Consider the following 23,693-nt stretch of genomic DNA (forward strand, 5'->3'; position numbering starts at 1 on the left):
AAGAAAGGTATTATGTCTATCTACAAATAAAAATATTCTAAAATAAGCATATATAGTATGATCAATGTTAAAAATTTTTGTATTCAGAAACAAAACTATAAATTAAAATAAAAATAAAGCACTAAACATTTAAATGAAGACTTAACATATAAGAAAACAATTAACTAGGAAAATATATACATTTAAGGGGCTGCACTTTGGGACATCCTCTCTTGGGACCTGATGGCTTCTGCAGGCTGTGCATCCTGCCAGGTGTGTGTGTGTGTGTGTGTGTGGGCAGGATATTATGCCTCAGTGCCTCATTGTCCCCCAGCACATCTGGAACAGGGATTGGGACGCTGGCAGCATTGAGCTCTGAACCTTGGAGCACATCTTCGACCCATGGAAAACTGTTTCAACAGCTGCAATGCAGAAATACCCAAAATGTATGAACCCGAATGTGGTTGGAATTGATGTGCTAGACAGGCATACAGATCCCTCTGGAAAGCTGTGTAGCCATAGACTTCTCAGCACAAAGTCAGGACTGCCTTTGACCCTGAAGTCTCTTATTGGTGCAGCAAGAACCAAATCATATCTGCAAGAACATTCTGTAGTTGATCCAATATTTGAACAGTAAGATTCAAGAAGCTGAGGATGTAATTAAATGGTAGAGACCTGGTCTGTGCAAGGCCCTGTGATCCTCCTGGCTCAGCTTCCTGAGTTGCTGGGATTATAGATGTGCTCTACCATGCCTGGTTATAAAGACCTTTACTATATAATTGAGCAAGTACTTCAGACTTCTACAGTAAGATTAATGACAAGACAAAGATTAGATCAGAAAATAAAAGTAAGTATGCAGTAAATATTACTGATAAAAAATCTAAATCATTTTGTCTTCAAGAAGCATAAAATCCTACTTTGGGTACAGCCAGAGAAGTCAAATATTGTTTTCGATTGTATACAATGAATTGAAGAACATTCTGCTGTCAGGTATAACTGATTAGAACAAATAAATACATTAAAAAAAAAAAAGGCATACAGTAGGCGTTGGGGATTTAGCTCAGTGGCAGTGAGCTTGCCTAGCACACATGCAAGGCCCTGAGTTTGGTCCTTGGTCCTTAAGAGTTTTTTTAAAAAAGCATAGACTATTTTACTGAGTAAAAAGATCATTATTTACTTAATATGTCATCAATATCTTCAGTTTATTCTACTTTTATAGGTTTATTGTAATATAATTTACATGTAACAAATACTCATATTACGTGTATAGCCTGATTAATGCTGATAAATGTACACAGTGGCTAAATTACCACAATTATCTGCATCTAGAATATTTTCACTACCACTTGGGTGGTACCAAAAAGAAAATGCCTTTGAATGCTAGCTGGCAAAAAATATTGTGTGGAATTCTTACATCAGGATTAAAAGAAATCATGGTAAGGGCTTAATGAGAATATAAACAAACATACTTAATTTGAAAGTTAAAGAAATGATGGTACGTTTATAGATTTTTAGTTAGATACAATTAAATGTTCTGACACGAATTTCCATGTATGTTGGTGTTTACAATCTTCAGTACTTCCTTCTAGGCTGATCACCACTGTACACTGTACAATGCTATTAAAGTCTACTGATCTACTCCCACATGTGCCTCTAGGATTTTCATTTCAGTTACGTGGGTAAAACATGCTAATAGCAAAACTACCTCTTGGTTCTTCATGTTACCAGTGACTATTAAAAAAATAAAGATATTAAACTCACAGAAGAGAAAAATGAGAGCCCACAATAGCTGTACTGAAACTTATGAAGGGCTATGCTAGAGAAGAAAGGAGATATCAATCGTGTACAATCTAAAATTTCAAATCCAATGTTCATATCTAAGAAGTTCACTAGTAGTGTTAAAGGATTATTATGAATAGCTACAGTTTGACAGTGCAGACAAGACTCTATCTCTCAGAGGAAAGAAACTCATACTCAATCCTATTTCCCAAGAAAAACATGTAAATATGTACATATCACTTCCTATAATGGAGGCCTCCAAACAGAACAGGTATGTCAAAAAGCTCACAGCCATTTGGGGGAAATAAGATGAAATAATCAAAGAAACAAGTTTGTATATAAACAATGTGTTTTTCCAAAAAATCTTGTTTTAGATAATATGAGCTGTATAGGAATTCACATACACAAACACACAAATATACATATGTACACATATATACTCTTAGAGTGAAGTTTTAGAACCTGGAAATACTTTGCAAAATGGACAACTAAAATTGTTCTACAGCTTCTTATCCAGAAAATAAACTGAAGAGAATAAAAACTACATGTCCCCCTAAAAATTATCAATATGACAGTAACAGCTGGAATTGGAAAAGTTATTATTGCAGTTTTATTTCCCCAAGACATTCTACTGAAGCAGAGACTCTGAAGTCCATTTTCACCAATATAAGAATGTCATGGGGATATAGATTTCAGCTCTAACTTTATATAAATGAGGGGATGCCTTACATTTTGAATTCTGTGCTAATAATATGTTCCAACACAGATTGAACAAATCAATTACCAGAAATGTTACAAAAAGATTTAAGCATCTAGTGAATTCTGCTTTAGTGACTTTTCAAGTCCCTTCTAGTTTTAAGGCTTGAATCCTATGATCACTATGATGAGAGGAATGAGAAGAAGCACTCATAATAAAATGTGATCACATTAATATCATCTCTAACTGGAAATAATTATTCTGAAAATCTCTTAGTGGTTATGCTTATGTATTTTGTTAATATTTGCTATTTCAGTGTTTTGAAATCTATATTTTAAAGGCCCATTCAATGCCTCAGAACCTAGCTTTTTTGTACTTCCTTCAATACTGTTGAGTACCAGTCTTCCAGTGAAGTAATATGGCTATATGCAAATGAAGGTCTCATATACAACTGGAGTGTGTTTTGATATAACCACTTAAAATTAACTGGCAGTATCTAATAAAATTCAATTTATTAATCCTATGAACCCAGAAATTCCATCCTTAGGTATCTACTCAACAGACATTCACACATATGTTCACCAAATACTGTTCTAGTACCAGTATTTGGAATAGCCAAAATTTAGAAATTTCAAATACTCATCAACATTAGAATAAAAAAATAGATTGTGGCATAGTCATACAATGGAATGTGATCCTCTGTAAGGAGCATTAACTCCAAGTGTACATGGATGAATCTCAAAAATATAACACTGAGCAAAATAAGTTAGATATGAAAGAGAACATAATATATGTGTACAATGTCACAGAATTGAAAAAGTGGTAAAAAATAATCTATGGTTTTAGAAATCAGTATAATGACCACCTCAAGTAGGAGGGGTGTTAAGTGGTGAACATGAGACAGAAGCAGATGGAGAGGGAGAGAAACTGTTAACAGGGCATGAGGCAGGTTTTGGGCCTACTAATATACTGTGTCTACTTCAAAGTGCTTAAATTTTTCTTTGGCAAAAATGCATCAATTTTGTATATATATCATTTTTTTCAATAAAAAGTTTATAGGAACAGGAAGTGTTGGGAAGTGATATTGGCTAAATTATATTATTAATATTATGTGTAGGGCTGGGGATGTGGCTCAAGTGGTAGCGTACTCGCCTGGCATGCACGGGGCGCTGGGTTCAATCCTCAGCACCACATAAAAATAAAATAAAGATGTTGTGTCCACTGAAAACTGACAACTAAATATTAAAAATTCTAAAAAAAAAAAAGAATTCAGCATCGCTTTAAAAAAATATTATGTGTATGTTCAAATACACAATAACAAATCCTATTATTGTTTTTTTTTTTTAAAGAGAGAGTGAGAGAGGAGGGAGAGAGAAAATTTTATTTTTTTTTTAATATTTATTTTCTAGTTCTCGGCGGACACAACATCTTTGTTGGTATGTGGTGCTGAGGATCGAAACCGGGCGGCACGCATGCCAGGCGAGCACGCCACCGCTTGAGCCACATCCCCAGCCCCAAATCCTATTATTGTACTAATAAAAAACTATAGAAAGAGGAAAAAAAAATTGTAGGAAAAACTGGGTACAGTGGCACATGCCTACAATACTAGCAACTTGAAATGCTGAAGCAGAATTTCAACTTCAAGGCCAACCTCAACAACTTAGCAAGACCCTGTCTCAAAATAAAAAAGGGCTGAGTAGCTCAATGGTGAAGTACCCCAGGTTCAATACCCAGTACCATCCCTACCCCCAACCCCCAAAAAAGTTTATAGCAGGATAGTCAGAATAGACATCAAAACACTTAAGGAAAGAATAAGTATTCTTCTGAAGATCTTACTGAAAAATTTGTCTTCATGTAGTTTGGGTAATCTGGAGAAGTGCTGAAGATACAAAGCATGAAAGAACTATTATAACTGGGCTAATTCCTAGATGAATTCAGACAGAAGTCAGCATTCAGTATTGGTGTCTAAAGAAACTAACTTTAATTGTGTTTCTTGAACTATTTCTTATACTAGACATATTTTCACCCTAACTTGTGGCAAAAGCAATGATTACTGAGTCCTGGATCCAAATCTGAATTCCTTTCAAGGCAACATTAGGTCAGATATTGCATATTGATTTACTAAAAATTCTATTCTACATATCATTAGCTATTTTATCAAGAAAGTTTTCTCAGTATTAATAATTCCTCTTAGGCAGAACTGGGCCAGAGATTTGTATATTCATTTATTAAAAATTCTGTTCTACATGTCATTAGTTACTTCATCAGGAAAATTTTCTAAGAATCAACATGTTAATAGTGTTAATATTTTTAAAACTAGGTTATTATTTCCAGAATGTCTAGAAAGATAAATTTTTAAATAAAAAATAAACATAAAAATATAATCCCATCTACATAAACAAAGCAGAAAAAGAATAAGGAATTATAACACAAGATCAAAGAGATACCATTAAAATGTTCTTACCGGTGCAGTTTACCACCATAGAATGGCTTAGTATGAAAGGTAATGCTGGCAGAATACCCAGTTTTTGCACAGTTGACACTGACTTTGCCACCAAGTTCTACCCATGGAACAGTCAAAATTGACCGGGCATATGCACAAGGAAGAGAAAAAGTATATTCTTCTCCATGCTCCAGTAGACTGAGGATGCCTGTGTATGAAAACATGGTTAACATCTTTTTAAAACATAGTGCTACTAAAAAATTCACTATTTTTTTCCCTGTCCACTACATGACCTAGTACATGATTCCTATCTTCCCACATGATTATTTTGTTTAACCTTCATTTAACATTGGATGATACTGACTACATTTACAATTACATTTGATAACATTTCCTGGTATAGTGAATCAGATTTATTTCACCATGATCTTACTACCCCTTTGGGGTTTATGAGAATAATAAATGTTATAGTGGAAACTATCTGAGTTCCCGCTAATGCTCAAAAAAAAAAAAATCCATTAGGCAGAGCTCAAGGACATGTTATACTGTACCATGTTAAGATCTGGTCACTAGTTAGTACTAATAACTTTTTCACAGCAGTTTGAGAATAACTGAATAGCTACTGTATAAAGGTATATATAGCTGGTATGATGGTACAGGTCTGGAATTCTAAGTACTGGGAGGCTGAGGCAGAAGGATCTCAGTTTGAGCCCAATCTGGGCAACACTGTAAAGACCCTCTCTAAAAATAAAATTAAAAAGGGCTGGGAATGTATTTCAGTTGTAGCATGCATGAGCTCCTATTCAATCCCCAATACTTCAAAATAAAATAAAATAAGGGATAGATAGGCCTTAAACTCAGATAATATGATGGGAAAAGTGTTCTTCACTCTAGTCTATGTATATCAAGGAAGGAAAAAATGTAATTCTATCATAAAAACTAATAATTTGTAAATTATATATGAATATATAAAATAAATTGCCAAATATTTAAGGTGAAGCTACAAGAGATGTGAGTGACGCTTTGTTTTTTGATACTTGGGATTGAACCCAGGGGAGCTCTATCACTGAGCTAGACCCCCCAGTCCTTTTTACTCTTATATTTGAGACAGGATCTTGCTAAGTTGCCCAGGATGGCCCTGAACTTTTTTTTTTTTTTAATGGACACAATATCTTCCCCTCCCTCCCTCCCTCCCTCCCTCCCTCCCTCCCTCCTTTCTTTCTTTCTTTCTTTCTTTCTTTCTTTCTTTCTTTCTTTCTTTCTTTCTTTCTTTCTTTCTCTCTCTCTCTCTCTCTCTCTCTCTCTCTCTCTCTCTCTCTTTCTTTCTTTCTTTCTTTTTCTTTCTTTCTTTCATGTGGTGCTGAGGATCAAACCCAGTGCCTCATGCATGCAAGGCAAGTGTTCAACTACTGAGCTATAACTCAGCCCCTGGCCTTGAGCTTTTGATCTTCTTGTCTCAGCCTCTTAAGTAGCTAGGTGAGCACTTGGTGAGCACTTGGTGTAAGTGGTGGATTTTAAACAAGTATTGTTCTAATGGGGGTTTGTTCAATATTAAGTGATGCTATATTAAAGATTGTTTTAAAAAGGGAATTACATTAATGAGTACTCAATCTATATTAGAAAATTAAGAGACACTATAGGATAGATGAGCTACATTATTAACCTTCCTGAGCTTTTTACCTGTGTCTTACCAGACCAAATATTTAATTGGATATGAACTTCTAGAATGAACTCACGCATTTCTCTCTTAATGAATGCTCACTAAGTACACTGTTCTTTTGTTTTACAGTACTGGGGACTGAACTCAATTACTGAGCTACATCCCCAGCCCTTTTTATTTATATATTTAAAAAATTTTTTAGTTGTAAATGGACACAATACCTTTATTTTTTATATATTTTTATTTGGTGCTGAGGATCAAACCCAGTGCCTCACACACACTAGGCAAGGGCTCTCCCACCAGTCCTTTTTATGAGACAGGGTCTCCCTTAGTTGTCTAAGCTGGCTTCAACTTGGGATCCTTCTGCCTCAGCCTCCCAAATTGCTAGGATTGCAGGCGAATGCCACTGTGCCCACTCTGTTCTTAATGTTCAAAAATAAGGGCAAGAGTCACGATAATATTTTTATATGGTTTTTAGGACAACCAAAGACAAACTGAGATTATAATGTAATCTACCCAAAGCAACATCAACTATTGTTTTTTTATTATTGCTCTTTAGAGTCTTCATAAAGGGCAACAATAAATAAAAAGTATTGAGCCATTTCAGAAGAAACATGTTTCTGATTGTAGTACATTTATAAAACAGAAACTGTCAGAAGATAAACAACATACTTGTGCATATTTTAAGGGTTAATAACTTAATACTAAATTGGGAAGGATGCTGCATTTTTATTACTTTTGTAAAAATATGTAATCTTTAAATTGGGTTTTTGATTTTTCATTTCTAAGAATATATTTAGCATAAGCAGTGAAAAATGTAGCATTTAAAATATGAAGAATACACAACCAGTTTTGAATACATGTGAGAATGGAAACATTAGGATAACTGAGATTCACAGAATTCTAAAATCTCATTTATCTATTAAATAAATGAATATTTCCCTATTAAAAAAAGAGAAAAGTATAAGGGGAACAAAATTAATTTTCATAAGTGCCATTCCCTGATTTTATTTACTTCTTGCTAAGGGTAACCAATAGAAATTTAATTTCCAAAACACAATGAATGAATATATACTAGCATTTTGATAATAAAAATTTTATTATTATACACCTCCTTCAAGATTAAAGCATGGTTTGTTTGTTTTTTAAATCAATTTTTTAAAAAAGATTAAATTATGGTGAACACAGTAATGTTTTTCCTCATTTCTATAGAAATGTTCTCCATTTTTGGGAGTGGAAAACATTACCATTACTAGATTCTTTCTGTTACATAAACTGGAAAGAACAACTGTCCTTGGGATGAGAGGGTCGAAAGGTGAGGTTCTAAATGTGGCTATGCCTCAACCTTTATAATCTTGACATGTCCCATCACTCTAAACTTCGTTTTTTTATCTATAAAATAAACAAACTGACCTACAATGGGCCTAAGGCTAATGGTATAGAGCATGTATCAGAAGGTGGCAAACTTTTTTTTTTTTAACTAACAAAATATAATTTTTTTTATATTATAAAAGTTATAATTAACTTGATTGGTAAATTGGTAAAACATATCACAATGGAACTTAAACAAGAGGGAAAACTGAAAAGGAGAATGAACTATTTTCTTATAAGCTATAATATAATCTTAAAATGTTAAGAGGATGATTTATGCCATGCTTACATTGCAAGTTTACATTCACAACAAATTATTCTTTGCACAGTTTTTCTTTTTTCTGTCATTATGTTTTCATTAACGTTTTAAGGATTTCTGTGGAGGTTTTTGTTTTCATTTTGTATCCTTGCCCAAAAGACACTATTTTCTCAAATTATTTTTTCATAATTTTTTGATGAAATAGAATTAAAATTTGGCAATGTATTTTTAAAATAGTCCGTGAGTGGCTGCTAATATAAGAGATATATATAAAAACTTTCCTAGAAGACATTTCTTGTGATTTTTATAATAATGAAAATAAGGGTAACAATTTCAATGTCCAAATACAGAAAAGTAGTTTAATAAAAGATAGTAAATGCATCTCACGGAGTATTATATAGTCATTAAAATGCTGCATCAATGTCATGGGAAAATTAATATATTTTGTAAAAAAAATAGCAGAACACTATACATAAAAATAATCCTAATTTTATAAAACTTTGAACATATACTCTGACTCAAAATAAAAAATAAAAAAGGCTGGATATGCAGTTCACTGTTCGAGTGCCCCTGCATTTAATCCCCAGTATACTTAAAATCAGAAATAATTTACTTTAAAGAAAAATTCACATTAGTCCACAGATATACTTGTAATATATGGTGGTACATGCTTGTAATCCCAGCAGCTTGGGAGGTTGAGGCGGAGGACTAAAAAAAAGCCAGCCACAGCAACTTATCAAGGCCTTAGGCAACTCAGTGAGATTCTATCTCTAAATAAAATATTAAAAAGGGCCAGGGATGTGGTTCAGCAGTTAAGCTCTCCTGAGTTCAATACCCTGTATCCCCGCCCCCCCCCAAAATTTTATATATATACACACACACACACACTTTTCTTGTGCCTCAACATACATCTGGAACACACTAGGAATCAGACAAAAAAAAAAGCAGTACACACAAAACTTCCAATTTGTAATTAATATTTATACAGATTCCCAAAATTAAAAACTGTAGTTTTTAAAATTTTTTTTTTAAGATGGACAACATGCCTTTATTTTATTTGCTTATTTTTGTATGTAGTGCTAAGGATTGAACCCAGTGCCTCACCCATGCTAGGCAAGTGCTCTGCCACTGAACCCCAGCCCCAGCCCCCTATTGTTTGATAATAAAAATTGAAGAACAATTTTTCTACTTACCTTCTCCAACCATTGTCACACCTATTGACATGCCTAAGAATTTGCTTTTAGTCCAGACATGTGCATTTACACACATCTTCCTTTCTGCACATTCTGCATAAAATCCTGAGACTGGAGGATGATGGGAAACCTGCTCAGCAACAAATCTGACTGTGTAATAGTCTGATCCCACCTGGCTTGAAGAATCTTCTGATAGAGAAGTATGATTTGTGACTGCCTGGGTGGAAGAGCTGCTAGCAACACTGGATGTAACCTCGCTTTTCGGCATCCTGCAGGAGCAGTGAAATGTTTCTCCAATTATAGGATTGTACGGTTTCTTAGCAATGGCTCCCTTACGGCCTTCATGAAATGAGGTAAGGTAGTACTCAACAAAGCGAATCATTCTGTCCTCAGCTGTGGCTCCATTAGTGATGGTTATAAATAGGTCTGGATGAGACATAAAGTCTGCATACATTTCCAGCAAGGAACGCTTCTCTAGGATAAATGTGGGGAGCACCACCTAAAACAACAATAACAAAAATAAATCAAAAAGGGAAAATTTAATTCATGTGTACATCTATAGACAATTATTATTATGCTTTGAAAGCATTTCATTATAAATAGATATTACAAAACAAAGATACAAACAAAAAGGATTTAGTCTCAGTAAAAAATAAGCATGCTTACAAGGAAATGAGAGCCTGCCCAAATGGTTAAGATTAAATCCAAATTTAGGATACTGAGAAGATCAGAGAGGGAAAAAAAAAAAATCTTCAAACTTTTAGACTGAATAAAAGTATCACTAGGAAAATGGTTTTAAAATCCAAAGTAAATGTGAGCCATGTCTTTTCTCCTTTCTTACCTTAAAAATAAACTATAGGTGATTGATCAAGATATGAGAAGAGGCAATAAATGCCATTTCCTGGGAACAAACTAAAGAGTTCACAGAGCAAAGTAAAACCTGTAACTTGTAATTAAGGTTAAGTACAAGAGAAGAACTTCTGACACTAAAGGCAGAAAAGAAAGATTAAATACTTCACTTAGAACTGGAGAAGAACTGCAAAATGATTCAACTCTTTGTGAAAGGAAATTGGTGATATTTTTCAAGAGCCCTAAGAAGTTCATATCCATTTAGCATAGTAATTATTCCTACAGAAATCTAGCTTAAAGGAAAGAAATAATATGAATGAAAGAAAAAGAATGTAAAATGAATTAAAACAATTTACATTTTAAACACGGTCCTAGATAATTTAAATACAGAACTTTCACCTAATGAATGAACCATTATAGTCTTTCAAAATTATGGTTTTGAAGATGAGACACAAAAGACATCAGATGATGAAGGTTCAGGTGATGAACTGAACACACACATCTTAATTTTGCTTTCTACTGAAATCTCATTTAAATGACATTAAATAAATTCTATATAAAGACAAACGCAGAGATAGCAAAAAGGTACACAAAAAGTAACAAAATTCAGGAGTTTGTTAATTAGAAAAGTGAACCTTAAGCAGTTTACATTAAAGATTCCTGAAAAAGCTCAGGAACTTGACAGCCCCAGGTACTTCTGAATCTGGAGGTTTTGAGGAGTGCTACTATAAAGATGACTGAGTGAAATCTGTTTATAAAGTACAGAGGTTTAGTTTCTGGAGAGTAAAAGAAACAAGGTGGTTAATTCTCTAGATTAGAAAATATAGGGGGCTTGTAAGAGTACAGACACTCAGCTGATAAAAAGGTTTGTAAGTAACCCTTTTTAAATTAAATGTTAGATGCTGAGACTCTCTCCTGCCCACACTCTTTTCCTGTTCAATATCTAGTTGTTTAATCAACCACACAGGAGATGAGAAAATTTTCTTCTAGGAAATTACCAATCCTAGAGAAAAAAAACCCAATGATTCAGATACCACTTCCCCAACAAATGACCCATCCAGATTACTGGACAATAAAAAACACAAGTATTATCCACATGTTCAAAACTTAAAATCAGCTTTTTTTGTTTCCTAAACTTAATCATAGACAAAAATCCAAGAAATGCCAGATCTCTAATTAGAAATATAAAGGCCAAAATAAAGACACAGATATGGAATAAAAAGAAACCTCACAAGAGGGGGAAAGTATTCAAAAATAAATAAATAAATAAATAAATATATATCTTTAGAGAACTGAGAAAAAAGAAACAGGGAGGCTTCTGTAAAAAGAAAAATTCAGAAAGTTTAAAAACATGCTAACAAATGTTAAAACTGAAGAGAAGGATTAACAGATACAGGTAAGAAAATCTCCAAAAAATTAGAGGAGAAGAGAGAAAAATAGATCAGAACAGGGAGTTCAATGGCCATTAAAGGGTTTCAGAAAGAACAGGGGAAAAAAAGAAAAAAAATCATTAAGAAAGTAATTCAAGGCTGGGCATGGTGGTGCATGCCTATAATCCCAGCAGCTCGGGAGGCTGAGACAGGAGGATCAAACTTCAAAGCCAGCCTCAATGATGGCAAGGTGCTAAGCCATCTCAGTGAGACCCTGTCTCTAATAAAATACAAAACTGAGCTGGGGATGGCTCAGTGATTGAGTGCACCCGAGTTCAATCCCTGCTACCAAAAAAAAAAAAAAAAAAAGAAAAAAGAAAGAAAGGAAAAAAGAAAAGTAATTCAAGAAAATGTCAAAGAACTGAAAAATATTAGTTTTCACATTGAAAAAGATCAGCAAGCATCCAGAGACAATAGATAAAAAGAAACCTGGATCAAGATTCAGAACAATAGCTGGGCATGGTGGCACAGGCCTATAATCCCAGTGAACTTGGATGGCTGAGGCAAGAGGATCACAAGTTTCAGGCCATCCTGGGCAACTTAGGGAGACCCTGTGTAAGAAAAAAAAGGGAATGGGGCAGGGAAAGTAGCTCCCGGTAAAGTGCAAGTTACTTTCAATCCTTAGAGCCATTAAAAAAGATTCAGAATAATTTCAAAGAGAAAAAGAAACAAAAAGGGTTACAAAAGATTAACACTCATAATGACTTCAGTCTTTTCACCAGAACCTTGTAGTAAGGAGGCAATATTCTGAGTGAAATTTGTTTACAAGTTACAAATTCTAACTACACTAACAATCAAATATGAAAGCAACATAAGAAAGACATTTCAGACACACATTTTCACATTCCCTTTCTACAGATCTTTCACAGAAATTAGAGGGGGAGCATGTGCTTCAACAAAATGAGAGGAAACTAAGAAAGAAGAATGAGTTAGATCTAGAAAGGTAAAGAAATCCTGGTTCAGATTAGAGTAATGTGACTTTGATAAACATGCACAAATATAGAAAACCCCAACAAATCCAGAATGGTTATCAAATATAGTGGCAAGAAGTATGGAATTTGTAGGAATTCATGCTATTTGAGGATCAAATGGTAAAGGGAAAGTGAAATTTCTACAAAACTCATACTAACCCTGTTTTTGTCTTGATTTTCTGACTCAGGGCAGAAGAAACTATGAGCTTCATTCTAGTCTTGATAGGGGTTACTTTCTTCCTCAAGAGACAGACATGGAAGACTCATCTACACACTTCATGCTGCTACTGTATCACCTTTCCAAACCAGAGGACAGAACATCCTAGAGAAAGTAGTCTCAACTGTTTCTGTATTTGGCTTCTGTTGACCATCTGCTGATGAAGTCAATACTCTCAACTTCACACTCTGCTGCTGGATTGGCTGAAGACTAATTTCCCCCCAGTCGAATTCTGGCTTCAATCTGCTCCTGAGAGTTGGAGGTAGGTCATAGTTTGCTTAGAAGCAAAAAATACTAAGCACCTTACTCCCTCTGCCCACATTCTTGCTGAAAGTCTGGTAGCTGGTTCACACCAAATGTTCTGAGACATATATATTTTACAGGATTCACTCACAATTTTTGTCTTCTACAAAAAGGGCTCTTATGAACTCTCAATATTTTATAAGAAGCTGAAACCAGAGACTCAAATGTTTAGCCTCCCTTCATTAGGGAGCTGTCCTCTATAAATGGCAAAATAGCCCTTTTCTTAAGCTTGTGTTGGTAATTCACCTCTTCCTAAACTAAGTAATGTTGTTATGGGGTACAAACACAAGTGGTGAAACTATAGAGAAAACTAAGAGGATGATTAACACAAAAAACAAGTTAAGTTGCTATATTCAGGAAATAGTACGTGACAACTGGGAGGGGCACTCAAAGAGGTTCCATATTCCGTCAGTGTTCTATAATTTAATGTGAGAGGGATGGGTAAATGGGTTTCATTTTACCATTATTCTCTGAATGTTTATAAGTATTCTTATTTTAGTCTTCTGTGTGTAAAACGTATTTCAACAAAGAAAAGATAGTAACTAGAAAAAGAAAACGAAGCAAATTGCCTATAAATAAAAATAAAAAAGAATCTTCAAAGTGAAAGCTATATATATATTAGCATGGTGGCATGATGGGATTCTTTTCTTTTTATAAAATTTTTATGACATGTTTAATTATAATAATAATATTATTTAAAAAGGACCAATAGGGAAAATGCACATTACTCATTTACAACGTGGAGAAAATATATATTACTTAACTAAAACATGAAGGCTGAGCCCATGGCTATCTTCTTCCTTGTTGTCCCAATACTTAGCACAGAGTCTGGAATATAATATGGGCTCAGTAGATATTTGTTAATCGGTGTGATAGTTTAGATAGGAGGTAGGTGTCACTGCAGTTTAGTCACAGATTCCTTAATATTGCTTGAAAAGTACTATTCGTTTAAATGTTACGTGATTATTCCTAATTTGTCCTCAGTTAATATTAACACATAACTTTTTAATTAACATGGCACAAATATGGAGAAGTATATATGTACAGTATTCATGCCAAGAGACAGTTTTACTAGAACATTCTTTTCAAATGTTCTTATACTTGGTAACCTCAACATTGTTTTTATGCCTGCTAAACCTAAAATCTACCAAGGGATAGGAAACACCATACTGATACCAAACAAACCCCTCAGATGACTACTCATTTTACTAATTTCACAACTAATAAAGTCTTTTTTTTTTTTTTTTTTTTTAAAGAGAGTGAGAGAGGGGAGAGAGAGAGAAATCTTAATATTTGTTTCTTAGTTCTCGGCAGACACAACATCTTTGTTGGTATGTGGTGCTGGGGATCGAACCCGGGCCGCACGAATGCCAGACGAGCGCGCTACCGCCTGAGCCACACTCCCAGCCCCTAATAAAGTCTTTGCTGGACCAATAATATGAAGATATTTCTTGAATAAAATGATACTAGTTGAAGTACTGAAGTTAAATGAAATAATTAATGAGTTCTTATTAATTCCTAAAATGTCTGTTCCTTAGTAGACTTTGAAAAGCAATCTGTTCACTTTTAAAACCTACTATAGGGGCTGGGGCTAGGGCTCAGCGTTAAAGCAATAGCCAAAAGCCTAGCATGTATGAGGCCCTAGGTTCGATCCTCAGCACCACATAAAAATAAATTAAAAAAAAAAATAACCTACTATGAAGCACAGTAAATTAAGTAAAAAAGAAAAGCTTTCGATGTTTATGAGCTTTAAAGTGAATGCTAAAATCAAAATGCTTTCTATTTAAGTTGCATTTTCAGGTGAACAAGTCACTGAAAATAATCTTTAAACTTTCATTATCTTTAAGGGTAACAAAATCTTTAAGGGTAACATACAGATAAGTCAATTTGAAATTCCATATTAATGCATAATCATATCAGTAGTGATTCAAGGTAAATAATCCCATAGTAATTGATATTTGAGATACATAGGTTTTAAGCCTAATTTGCTTTTAGAATTAATGTTATAGAGATACATAGGCTTTAAGCCAAATTTGCTTTCAAGATTAATGTTATGGATTAATTGTTTAAATAAATTAAAGCACACTAATTATTTTAATTGTGAATAAAGAAGATTGGTTGAAAATTAAAAATCACAGATCAATGCTTCTCAACTTTAATGTACTTATAAATCAGATATCTAATTAAGATGCAGATTCTGGTCTATTAAGTCTGGGACTAGGGATTGAGATTCTGCATTTCTAACAAACTCCCAGGGGATGGTGATGCTGCTGGCCTTTAGATCACACTTTTAAATTAGCAAGATTGTAGAGGATGGATCTATAAACTATAATCTTGGGACCAAATCTGACCTGTTTTGTTTTGTTTTTCCCCTTGGGTGCTGGAGATTGACTCATTAGGATGCTTTACCACTGAGCTACATATTTGGCTCATTTTTTATTTTGAGGCAGGGTCTTATTAAGTTGCTCTGGCTGGTCTTAAACTTATAAACCTCATGCTTCAGCCTCCTGAGTCTTCTGGGATATCAGGCATGCACCACCATACCCAGATCCTTCTGCTTTTTAAAGTAAAACTTTATTGGAACATAGTCATGTCCAATTCAGCAAATTTTTTCTTATGGTTTTTGCAGATTACATCCTTTTCCTTAGACTTTTCAGTATAGTATACCAATAGATCCCTTTTATTTTTTCAGAAAGAGGATTTACTATTACACTCCCTGCTGTACCAAAAAACCATTAGATTTTTATGAAAATAAGAAATGTTGATTAAGAGACTAAGAAACTAATCATCTAAAAGACAAGCCCTGACAACATTAACAGTTTCCAATATGGTCCTGACCTACCAATCTCCATAGCCAGTTTATACCATTACTTACTCTCGTTAAGTCCATGCCCAGCTTGAGCTGTGACAAGAGATGCAGGATAACACTGCGTTGCTCTTCTACAGCTCCCAGGTCATCCTCCTTGTTGTCACAGGTGTCTTCTACCTCATCATCTGCATTTACTTCTTCAGGTTCCTTGATGTAAAACAGAACAAGTCTAGTGTTACTAATACCCATTAATAAAAGGTTTAACATCAGAATTTAAGAAATTTCTACTTAATCTAAATCAATCAAAGGATGGGTAAAAATAATCTGAAAAAATAAATTCTATCATTTTGCCATGGAATGAATTTCCTTCAAAGAGCCCATTATTGCTGGAATTGAAAATTTGTGGTTTTTACCATAGACATCCATATAAAATACATTTATTTTGTAGAAAGAGAATTTTTAAAAAAGAGTGAAGAATGTTTCATTTGAATCTCAGGCTTTCACTACCTGCCTGGGGACCTCACCACTATGTATAATTTAAGTTTTAAGAGTTTTGAGAATTAAATATTTCCTTCTTTTAAAGCTAAAACTATAAGAGTATTTTTTAGCTAGCCATGGTGGTGCACTCCTGTGATCTTGGAAGACTCTGGAGGCTAAAGCACGAGGATCACAAGCTCAAGGCTGGCTTCAGCAATTAGGAAAACCTTTTCTCAAAATAAAAAATAAAAAGGTCTGGGAATGTAGCTCAGTGGTAAAGTACCTCTGGGTTTTAAATACTCAGTATTTAAATACTCAGTATTTTAAAAAAAGAAAAAAAAATTATTGGAGCATTGTAATTATATATAATACTGGGATTCAGCATGTGTAGAAGTAAATTTTAAAATGATTGCAAGCATTGGGCATGGTCGCACAGCCTGTATTCCCAGCAACTTGGGAGACTGAGGCAGAAGGATCACAAGTTCAAAGTCAGCCTCAGCATCTCAGTGAGGCCCTAAACAATTTAGCAGGACCCTGACTCAAAATAAAAAATAAAAAGGGCTGGGGATATAGCTCAGTGTTTAAGTGCCCCTGGGTTCAATCCTCAGTAAAAATAGCATAACATAAATAAAATAAAATGACTGCAAGCACATGTCAGGTCTCTACTGTAAACTGTATTTTGATATTCATTCACTCTTGAAGTTGTCAGGATGAAACTTTGGGGTTCAAGAGAATTCTAGGTCCACATATTGAAATCCTATAGTTGCTCATGCTATCATAATGCCACAAACATTCTCTGTACAGCTCTTCAATTGATCACTAAAACAACCCTTGGGGGTTGGGGATATAGCCAGTTGGTAGAGTACTTGCCTCACCTGCACAAGGCCCTGTGTTCAATCCCCAGCATCCCCTATCCAAAATAAAAACAACCCTTGGAAAAATGAAAATGTTTTAGCTCTCAATTTGGAGCTCCTAACTCCAAATGACTGATTAAGAGAAACAATTTTTACTTATTTTTATTTACACAACGGTTTCACATCCTAAGATTCTATAGAATCTTATCAGCTGTCACATTACAGGTTTATGTGGGGTTGATGTCCCATCTTTCATTGGAAAGCCTCATTAGTATCTCTGTGCAAGAGAGCTTTATATCAGGATTTTATCAGTTGGTCTCAAGTTATGAAAAATTTTAAAAGGTAATGATTTTGTTAATGTCTTTGCTTTTGATTTTTCCCCCCATCATCAAATGCTACCTAACCGGGCTGGGGATGTGGCTCAAGCGGTAGCGCGATCGCCTGGCATGCGTGCGGCCCGGGTTCAATCCTCAGCACCACATACCAACAACGATGTTGTGTCCGCCGAGAACTAAAAAATAAATATTAAAAATTCTCTCTCTCTCTCCTCTCACTCTCTCTTTAAAAAAAAAAAAAAAATGCTACCTAACCAAACTGTTCCGCATAGCTAGACAAAGAAAACCAATTTTACTCAGATGCAAAATCAAAAATCTAATATTCTCAAGAAGCTAAAAACAAAATATAAAACACAGTAACAGAGTTAAAAGATAATGGGTTTCTGACCATTCTTTGGCCTTTTATCTTTGTTTTCAACTTCCCTTTTGCCAAGGAAATCTATTTCAACTAACATTCTGATAAATCAATTAATGGTGTAATTTATTTCCTTATGTTAAGACCAGACAATTATTGTTTCTATATGTCAGAATTACTTCTATTTTTATGACCCTGAGGAGAGATCACAAAGACTTCCCAAGTCATCTTTTCAATGGCTAGCAAGTTTGTCAGATTATTTCCTGTTAATATTGGATAAATCAGTTGCATAATATAGTTTAAGTATACTCAAACATTTACTCATTATAAAATGGGGAAAAGTTGATCGTCTTCCTCTCTATGTATGGATACCAAATATAATTGCCATTTGGGATTAAATAATTATGAGACCTCAGAAAAAAACCCTGCTAGGTCTTTATTAAATAATGTTTTCCAATCCTCTGAAAAGGTACCTTTACACTTAAGGTTAGAACCTAGGCCACAGATTAATAATGCAAATACTTTTAGGGGGTGGTGTAGGGTGTAGCTCAGTTGGTAGAGTATGTTTGCTCAGCATGTATAAGGGCCTAGGTCTAATCCTAGCTCCCAAAAAAATAAAACAAACAAACAAACAAACAAAAACCCTCCAAAACCAAATAGCTTTAACACTACCATTTATGGTTTGAATTTCCTCCAATGAAAATAATATTAAATTACAGAAAATATAATCTGGCAGAATAACTCTTCAAAAGAATATAATTTTGATGAGCTAGGGTTGTAGCTGAATGGTAGAAAGCTCATTTGGCACATATGAGGCACTGGGTTCGATCCTCAGCACCACATAAAAATAAATAAATAAAATAAAGGTATTGTGCCCATCTACAACTAAAAAAAATAAAAAAGAAGAATGTAGCTCTCATAAAAATAGTCAAACTCACTTATTAGAATAGAAAATCAAAAGGAAATTATATTAACAACTAAATATTAGTTATAAATCTTGGTGTGAATAAAAGAAAAAAAGTTTTTTATTGTTTTGTTTGTTTTTGGTGACACTAGGGATTGAACCCTAGGAGCATTCTAACTCTGAGCTACATCCTCAGACCCGCCACTTCTTTTTTAAAATTTGGAGACAGGGTCATGCCAAGTTTCCATGCTGGCCTTGAACTTACAGTCCTACTGCCTTAGCCCTCCAAGTAGCTGGGATTACATGTGTGCACCACTACACCAGACTCTCCCTTCTTTTTGAAATGCCTCTTCTTGGTCATCTTGCCTTTCTTAAAGAAAAGCTTAGGTAAAAACACATCACCAAATAAACATGGTCAAATGTATAACGTCCCTCCAGACCCACAAGGGTTAGCAAATACAATAGCAAAAGTTGTTGAATTTCTAGGAAGTCAGAGCACTGGAGATTGCACGGCAAAGGGAAACCACAGTAGTCTACAAAACTCAAATTAACTTCATTTTTGTCCTGATTCCTGACATGGGCTTCATTCTTCCTTACTTAGCTGCAAAATGACCACTACTGTGCTGTAGATCTCCAATTTATATTACACTTATTTTTCAAAGAAGGCATCTGTGAAGCTTTTGGGCAATAAAAGTCTATTCTGGAGTAACTGAGTAGAATCTAATATCCTTTAAAATTTTTAAAAAAACAAACAAACTCTATGCATTTATATGTTTTTCACTTAACACTATGTTCTTGTTCTATGCACAATTTTGAAAGATTTGGAAATAACAGCAATCTTTCTTCTCCCTGACGCTGTGCCCCATTTGTAGCATAAGCCTCTATGCTGACCACCAACATGCTCTGTGTTCTTTTTTAGAAGAATGAAGATGTTGCAGTATAACTTTTACTTATAATCTTATCTCTAGTACTGATCTCTCTCCAAAGCTATAGTTCCATCATCTAATTGCTTTTTACAAACATTTGCAATCACATATCTTCCTTTGTAAAATTCAATATGTTCAGAACCATATTAAACATTCTCTTTAAAAAGCTCTTTCTTCTTAATTTCTAGCTTTGTAAATAGTACCACAATTCTATCTTGTCATTTAGGTTCAAAAACCTGGAGTTGTCTTTGATCCAATCTAGTCAATCACAATCAAATTTATTTTCATTTGAAACGTACAATGCCTATCCATTGGTCTTCATTTATACTTCCATAGCCTTCTATCACACTTTAATTTCACCATATACTTTAATTTCATATAGCAGTCTTACATATCACATTCTTCCCTGTGCCCATAACCCTACTATCTATCCATTATGACTCAATTCTTCTGCAAGATTTTTATATTCTTTGGAAGCAAAATTTACACTGTATTCTATGGAGCAGTGTTCCAGGGAGTATCATCCCATTGGAGTGCAACATGAATGTAAACTCCGACAACACAGTGACCATATCCCATAAGTTATATGCTCTGCTAAATTCATTTTATCTTCATCACTTCCCCCAATCCCCCATGGTATTAGGGATTGAACTGGTACAAGAGTTCTCTACCACTAACCTACATCCTTGGCCCTTTTAATTTTCTCTTTTGAGACAAGGTCTTGCTAAGTTGCCTGGGCAGGCCTTGAATTTGCAATCTCCCGCCTGAGCCTCCCAAAGAGTTGGGATTACAGGCATCCATCACCAGGCCTAGCTTCCTTGTCACAATTTTATAAGGTATTATTATTATCATCCCTGCTTTACAGATGAGGAAACTGAAGCTAAAAGTGGTTAAATAATTAAGTGGCACATGTCTGAAAATAGCATATTGTGAGTTCAAAACCACCAGGAAATTAAAAACATGCTGCAGTATTCCTGCATGTGTTATTCCTGTTTTGAGATTCCCCTTACTCTTCCTCTCTTCAAATCCTGTCTCCTTTCCCACTTGGTCTCCAAGGCTTTTCTCATCTAATCTATGCAATATGTCTTTCTTTCTCTGAATGTCTATATCCCGATGGCCTCAACCATATCAATTAAGGAAAAAAGTACTACTTCATATTATCGTCTCAGTGTATACATGTTAGGACTCTAAGCAGATTACAAATCTTTTCAGTAAAAGAACTATCTTCTATATTTTGCTTCTCCTTCATTTTTTAACACTGGACTTGTCATATACTTAATAGCTTAATAAATACTAGTTAACTGCTTGACTCAACTTATTTTTAAAAAGTTTTACAGAAAAAAAAACATTTCATGCATTACTTCTTTTTCCTGCTTCTCTGCCTACTCTGCCTCCACTGCCTGCCTCATCAAGTCAATGCCTTTACCAGCTCTGCAAGTCCCCATATCACGTATTTCTTTTACAAAGAAATTTACTAATATATAAATAACCATAAACCACACATTACTCTTGACTCAGTAATTCTCCTTGAGACACAACCTAAGAAAATAATCCAAAGAAAGGAGAAGGGGGGAAAAAAGTAAACAAGATAAAAAAGTGCTATTTATAATAACAAAGAATAACAAACTAGTTATTTGCCAATGGAGACATTAACTCAACAGCCTATTTCATAACCTTTCAAACTTTAATTCTATGGGCCAGAACCACATGAAAAAATATTTAAGAGAGTCAAGTAAAAATAGCTTAAAATAAAATTATCTACGTGATTATGGTGGCCATAAAAATAACAGGCAAAAAAATAATAATATGATTTATAATAGTGGAAGATCTATGAATATACTAATACTCTTTGGCTTCTGAGAAATATTCAATGAAAATTTTTTTAAATATTAAACCCTGACATGTACTATTTTAAGTAGAGTAATTTTAAAACAACCGGTTTGATAAAATGCTATCAAAAAGCTTACTATAATAGTAAACTTTTAAGTTTATAAATATAATAGTAAACATCTAGTAAACAATGTTAAGCTAAGATAATGGGTAAGAAATAAGAGATAAATACTATGCAAATAATTATATAACTTATTTTCTAGAAAAAAAAGCATGCAAAATTTGAATTTGAAAAATATATTTTTATCAAATAAAATTAAACCAAAACTAAAAAGGATATATGATTTAACCTGGAAAATACAATATGTTCAAGTTTAAAATAAGAGACCTCTTCTGAAGCAAATGCAGTTTAAAGTAGAACAATAATGTTTAGAATTTGCAAGTGTTATATTGACTCAAATGCTTTAATAACAAAGAGAAAACTGATTCTTTTCAGGGATTCTTGATTTTTTTTTTTTTTAACACATCAAAACCATATATTTATATTACCTTACCCTTGCTAACAGTCCAGATTCTGCAACAGACTGCTCTTCTGGGACTGCCACAGGCTTACTGTGCTCAGTTGCAAATGGTTGATCCGATCCATTTTTATAGTGGTCTGATAAAGGTACCTTTGGTTCTAACCACTCGATTGTCGTTCCTGATGAGGTAAGAGAAAACTTTTGCTGAAACTTGCTCATAATCTGGAAAGTTCAGCAGATATGAATTTTAATAAACAACTGTTTTTTGAGCCTACAAGACTAAAAGCAATTCAACCTGTTAAATGACCCTGAAAGACAGTGACTTGGATCTCATTAGCATGAGCACCATGATTGGATATTTTACAACACAGCAACTGACAACTCGAAATCAGATACTATTTAAAAGAAATCAACCCTGAATAGGACTGAATTCACTTCCTGGCCAAGTCTGTGAATCATGAAGTATATTCCCAACCAGTTGATACACTCATCTCTCAATAAAAATATTTGCCTCTAGTAATCAAAAAGGATGCAATTAGGCATTAGAGGGTCAGGCATCTGGACTGTGAAATAGTAAAATTTGTTTCCATTTGGGATTGCAATTTTCTAACCAATCAAAATAACTCTCTGAACCTAATTTAAAAATTGCACATACTGTCCTTATTTTTTCAATCATAAAAAAGCACCATATAACTTAAACTGAAAGACTCTTCTTTCTACTAAATAAATAATAGCTGACCTACTAAAAGACAGTGGTCACATTTGGAGACCTGTCATCTTCTCTGTTAATGACTCAAAGGTCTCTTGTTACCCTCAACTAGTTTAACAAAGTGGATTCTATGCCTAATCAATAATGGAAAATGTTCCATTTGATTTCAGAGGCTGATCTGGGTTTCACAGAAGCTAGCTTATTGACTGTTATAATATGGGACACTAAGACTACTATAGCAAAAATTTATAAGAGCAAGGAATTTACTCAGTCTATAACAATATCCAAGTTTTCAGCAGAGAAATTAATTACAAAGTATTCATTAGGCTACTAGAACATCTTGATTTATTCAGTCTTACTTGGCATTGAGGGAATTCATGATTGGAGGAACACTCTAGATAAGTTCAGGGGGACTGTTATAAAATTCCAAAGAAATGAGCTGGGAAGGCAGTTCACTGGTAGTGTCTACTTAGCATGAATAAGGTCATGGTTTCAATCCCTAATAATGCACAAAAAGTAAATTTAAAAGTAAGTAAATACATAAATAAAATTCAAAAGAAGTGCAAACACTTTGTTTCTACCTTAAAATATCTATTTTCTTTTTCTTTTTGGTACTGGGGATTGAACTCAGGGGCGCTTAACCACTGAGCCACATCCCCAGCCCACTGAGTTTCTTAGGGCCTTACTAAGTTGCTGAGACTGGCTTTGAACTCACAATCCTCCTGCCTCAGCCTCTCGAGCAGCTGGGATTACAGGCATATGCCACCACGCCCAGCAAAATGTTTATTTTTAATATCAATATCCAGATGTGTTTACTTCTGA

General features: G+C 34.2%; 1 protein-coding gene across 1 annotated transcript in view; it reads right to left on the reverse strand.

The window, feature by feature from the left end:
- The window catches only part of LOC144372235 (oxysterol-binding protein-related protein 11-like), a 118,186-nt gene that overhangs the window by 20,292 nt on the left and 74,201 nt on the right, over window positions 1-23,693 (reverse strand). The window contains 4 exon segments of the mRNA XM_078035602.1: window positions 4,920-5,106; window positions 9,382-9,880; window positions 16,027-16,167; window positions 22,196-22,341. Of these exon segments, the coding sequence (XP_077891728.1) occupies window positions 4,920-5,106; window positions 9,382-9,880; window positions 16,027-16,167; window positions 22,196-22,341 (973 nt within the window).

Source organism: Ictidomys tridecemlineatus, assembly GCF_052094955.1.
Source record: "Ictidomys tridecemlineatus isolate mIctTri1 chromosome 3 unlocalized genomic scaffold, mIctTri1.hap1 SUPER_3_unloc_1, whole genome shotgun sequence".
Lineage (NCBI taxonomy): Eukaryota > Metazoa > Chordata > Mammalia > Rodentia > Sciuridae > Ictidomys > Ictidomys tridecemlineatus.